This window comes from Puma concolor, chromosome D3 (assembly GCF_028749965.1).
Source record: "Puma concolor isolate L17-30 chromosome D3, mPumCon1.1.hap2, whole genome shotgun sequence".
Taxonomy (NCBI): domain Eukaryota; kingdom Metazoa; phylum Chordata; class Mammalia; order Carnivora; family Felidae; genus Puma; species Puma concolor.
In genome coordinates, this window is record NC_141678.1 from 22,622,090 (window position 1) to 22,626,306 (window position 4,217).

Consider the following 4,217-nt stretch of genomic DNA (forward strand, 5'->3'; position numbering starts at 1 on the left):
GCCCAGAATCAAGGAGGAATGTCTCCCTTCCTACAGTGCTCCCAGGGACAGCCCCTGTGCCCTACTACCGGGTCACTCTTTTTTCTCCAAGATTCCTGAGTCTTCTGTGATACTCATATGGGGGCTGTCTTCACCTCAGGCACCTTCAGGTTCAGGTGGTTCCTGCCCAACAGGCTCCCCTTCCAGAAGTATTGGTGCTTTAGGCTTGCAAAGAGGTCAATGCCCAAAGGAGGCTGACAGCACCAAGGGTGGGATCCCAGGCATCTGCAGGGGAGCACTGGTGGGTGGGGAGGTACAGACAGGCCCAGTGCTGGCTATTGCAAGCAATGCATAGCCAAAGTTGGCCTCCACCTCTGAGGGCCCCCAGGCTTGCTCCCCACCACCACACCCCTGCTCATCCCCAAGAGGAAAGGAGAAGAGAACTCAACTTTTTGAGGATTTATTGGGCCGGGGGCTGTCCTGTCTTCCAGGCAGGTCCGAGCAGCTCCTGCACCAGGGATGGGCTGGCCGGAGAATCAGTCCTGAGGGTGCCCGCCACTGCACTGCTACATTTCTCCGTGTGTCTGCTGCTCCTCCGTCCAGCCATACTGCCATAGGGCCAAGCCACTGGGACTCCTGGGTCCCCAGCTTGCCAAGTGATCTTGGCTGTATTCCTGGCCCTGTCTGGGCCTCAGTCTGCTTATCCTCCATGGGAGGATGTTACTTCCTTGTCAAAAGACAGGTCCACTCCCACTCAGTATCACGGATTCCATGGAAGCAAATAGGGTTCAGGTGTCCCCTTTCTGTGAGTTACTGCAGCTGCTGCTCCTTGAGGCCTTTGTCTCTCACTTTCCATTGGGCTCAAATATACTCAGACGCCAGGGCCTCAGACCCCAGAAAGCCAGGCATCCACACCCCTGGCAAGAGGAGGAAGTTGGACCAGAGCAGGGAGTAGGCCAACTCACAGACCAGGTACCAGGGCGGGATCAGGAGGAGCTGGGCTTCTCCACTGAAGGGTAGAGCTTGCGCAGGCTGGAGTCCAGGAGGAAGTCCACTGATCTGTGGGACAGTGGACAGTGATGAGCAGGTGACCAATGGGTGCTAGTGGGGGAATGGGAGGCACGAGGTCAGGGCCAGCGAAGGGATTCCTAGATGCAGGACACAGTGCCATTTCTCTATTCAGTTGGGGAAACTGAGGCACAGAGAGGTTAAAAGGCTCACCCTTGGGCCTTTGGGTCAGCTATGTTCCCTCGGAAAAAGACTGCTCCTCCCACTCTATGTTGATCTAGGTTGGCCCATCTTTGGTTCTATGAGCAGGCACATGACCCACGCCTGGCCAATCAGAAAAGGGAAATTGGCTCAGGACTAGGCACTCAGTCCAGAATAGACCAATGACAGCCTTCCTTGGGATTTTTTCCTTCCTTCCTTCCTGCCTTCCTCCCTCCCTCCCTCCCTCCCTCCCTCCCTCCCTCCTTCCTTCCTTCCTTCCTTCCTTCCTTCCTTCCTTCCTTCCTTCCTTCCTTCCTTCTCAACTATAAGAAGCTTGCTATGGGTCTTGCTAAGCTGGTAGGATGGAAGCTGGGAACTGCTGGAAGCCATCTCTGCTCCCCTGTGGAGAATATGAGTGAAGCCAATAGGGGGTGGTGTCAGAAGACGGACAGCAGGATGGGGAGACCAAGACCCCTAATGACATCATTTGGGTGCCTAGATCCAGCCATGCCTGAAAGCAGCATAACTCTGGACTTTTCAATTTCATGAAGCAATTAATTCTTATTTTACTTAGCCCAGTTTCAGGTGGGCTCCTGTCACCAAAATCTCCCCAAACCCATCCCCTCCAATGCGCACCTGTTCCTGCCTGCCTCCGGTTGTTTTGTAACACTAGGTTTTCTTTCTAGAACTTACTGGTCCTGTGTCCCATACCCTCAAGGCATCCTCCTTATGTTTACTGCCAAAGTACCTGCCAGGATCATATGACGAGGACACAGACTGTCCTTTCTACCTGAGGAGTCCTGAGTGCCAGCCCTGCCTCTGCTGCTACCGTTGTGTGCAAAGTGGGGACACCATGTCTCTCAGAGCTTATCTCCACCTGTAGAGTGGATGATCCCTGAGGCTGGAAGGGGCACTCACCTGTCAATGGGGTGGATGATAACAGGGATGACCAGAAGCCCCAGTGCAGTGGTAGTCCACTTGCGGATGGACAGAGGCCAGCGGGTGGCAGTGCCCAGGATGTAGAGAGAGGCAGCACACACACGGTTGATAGTGAAGCCTGGGATGGCCACAGAAGCCAGAGCCTGCCACACGAAAGTGTCCACCACAGCCACAGTCACCCTGGTGCTGCGGCCTGCTTCAGGGCTTCGTACCTGGTAGGGACAAGAGATACTTCATCCAGCAGGGCAGAGGTGGGAAACGCTGTGGACAAGGGGCATGAGGTTGGACCAGGGGAGGGAAGTGGCTGGTTGGGGGTGTCGGGTTCTGGACTGTACCAATTCAGGGCTGGGGGCAGGATGTAGCACCCTACAAACAGGATGGGGGTATGGACTGCACCAGGCAAGGTTGTAGGGGTTGGACTGTCCCACAAGGGATTTTACCACATGCAAGGCTGGGGACTAAATCACAAGGGAGTGGACTAGGGTCGGGGGTTGAGAGGCAGGCTAACACTCACATCTCCTGCCTTCTTGCCCTTGTCAATGGCATCCGCCAGCACGTAGGAGCTGGATACACCATAGCTCAACCACACCACAGCCGCTGGCACCAGGGAGCGGAATGCCTCTCCCACCTCATTGGCATAGCCTGTTGGAGAGGAGACGTTTAATTCCAGGGGTAGGAGTGGGTATGGTTTGCTCCACAAGGGGGCACTAGTCCTAATTCCCAGCCTGCTAAGGAGGAGCTGGGTGGTGACCTTAGGTAAGTGATTTTACTTCTCCGAGCTTTGGATTCCCAGTCTATAAAGAGGCATCCATGAAACCCACCTCCATTCTAGGGCCATTGTGGGAGCGCTGAGTACAGTCACCATTGTCATCACTCACTTGCCTTCCCAGTCTGGGTTCTAGAAGCATGAGCACTAATGGAGAGACTAAGAGCAAGTTCCCTGATGAGGTACTCACCATGTGCCAGGCCTTTCCTGTGCCTTATCTCTTTCTACCCTTACAACTACCACCCCATGAGAGAGACGCTGCGTTCATTCCTTTATGCTGAGAAAACCAAGAGTCAAACTGAATCGGTATGAGGCCCCATAATCTGACTCTACAGCCAGTACCCCCCCCCCCCCCCCCCCGTTCCTCCTAGCCCGTCTGGAGCTTACACCTGGGAGACTGATCTGTACCGACAGACCCCGAGGGCAGGGGTGGGCCGACCTGAGCTGTGTGACTCTGGGCAAGTCCCTAGCCCTCTCTGAGCCCAGTCTCTGGCCCGGGCAGAATAAGAACTAAGATCCTTCCACCTTCTCCAGGCCCCTGACCAGCGTCTGGCGACCCCTACCTCTCCAGCCACATGGTGAGGGGTCGCCGAGCCCCTCGCGCACCCCCGGCCCCCTCTCACCTAGGTACCGCACCCACGTGTCTCGGAAAATGTCGCGCTCAGCACCCCGCGGGGGCGGCTCGGACATGGCGCTTCCACCTCCGCACCAGCCACTGCAGCCGGTCCTGCGCCGATACCACTTCAGCTTCCACTACCGCTCCAATCTGCCGCGGCAGGACCGGCTGAAGGTCCGGGACTGAAGGACAGGTCGCGCTGTCCCCGCCAGCAGGGAGCGTCTGCAAATTACCCCGCGCACTGAAGCCCCTCTCCCAGGCTTGGGCTTTACAGATTAATTTTCTTCACGTTTTTTCTGGGTTTGAGCGGTTGGCGCAGTCTTTTCCCACGACTGACTGACTGTAGTTTTGGAGCCTAAGAGAAGGGGGTTCAAATGCGGGAAGCTACACTTCCTAATTACACTTCATAGCTGTGTGACCTCAGGCAATAGGCTGTACTTCGCTAAGCCTCATTTTATTAATGTATTAATGTATTAAATGCGGAACACAATGTTCACTCCTCGGACAGTTGCAAGGATTATTTTTAGGTAACCATTTGTTAAGTTTACTGATCAGACCATTGACTAAAGACTCTAGACAGATTACTTTCTTAAAGCCTCCCACCAACCTGGGACCCCCATTTTACAGATGAGGAAATAGAGGCACAAAAAAGATGGGTCACTTTCCAGGTCATACAGCTAAGTGGTGAAGCTGGCATTTGAATCCAGG

The 4,217-nt window shown here is 54.9% G+C and overlaps 1 protein-coding gene across 2 annotated transcripts; it reads right to left on the reverse strand.

Moving 5' to 3' along the window:
- Positions 1-423: 423 nt before the first annotated feature.
- Positions 424-3,807, reverse strand: MTFP1 (mitochondrial fission process 1). 2 transcript variants are annotated; one of them, XM_086682067.1, is made up of 4 exons: positions 3,517-3,807; positions 2,642-2,769; positions 2,107-2,339; positions 424-1,080 (listed from the first exon to the last, which is right to left on the reverse strand). In XM_086682067.1, the coding sequence occupies exons 1-4, from the start codon at positions 3,581-3,583 to the stop codon at positions 966-968; spliced, it is 543 nt and encodes a 180-aa protein (XP_086538193.1). In that variant the 5' UTR covers positions 3,584-3,807; the 3' UTR covers positions 424-965. The 2 variants fall into 2 exon arrangements, with proteins under 2 accessions (XP_086538193.1, XP_025789373.1); XM_025933588.2 differs by having other exon boundaries at positions 424-1,038; positions 3,517-3,773.
- Positions 3,808-4,217: the final 410 nt, after the last annotated feature.

Coding starts and splice junctions, on each gene's coding strand:
- MTFP1 (XM_086682067.1), bottom strand. CDS start 3,583: ATGTCCGAGCCGCCCCCGCGGGGTGCTGAGCGCGACATTTTCCGAGAC. Junction 2,770..3,516: donor CACGTGGGTGCGGTACCTAG/GTGAGAGGGGGC, acceptor CCTCTCCAACAG/GCTATGCCAATGAGGTGGGA. Junction 2,340..2,641: donor AGGGCAAGAAGGCAGGAGAT/GTGAGTGTTAGC, acceptor TGTCCCTACCAG/GTACGAAGCCCTGAAGCAGG.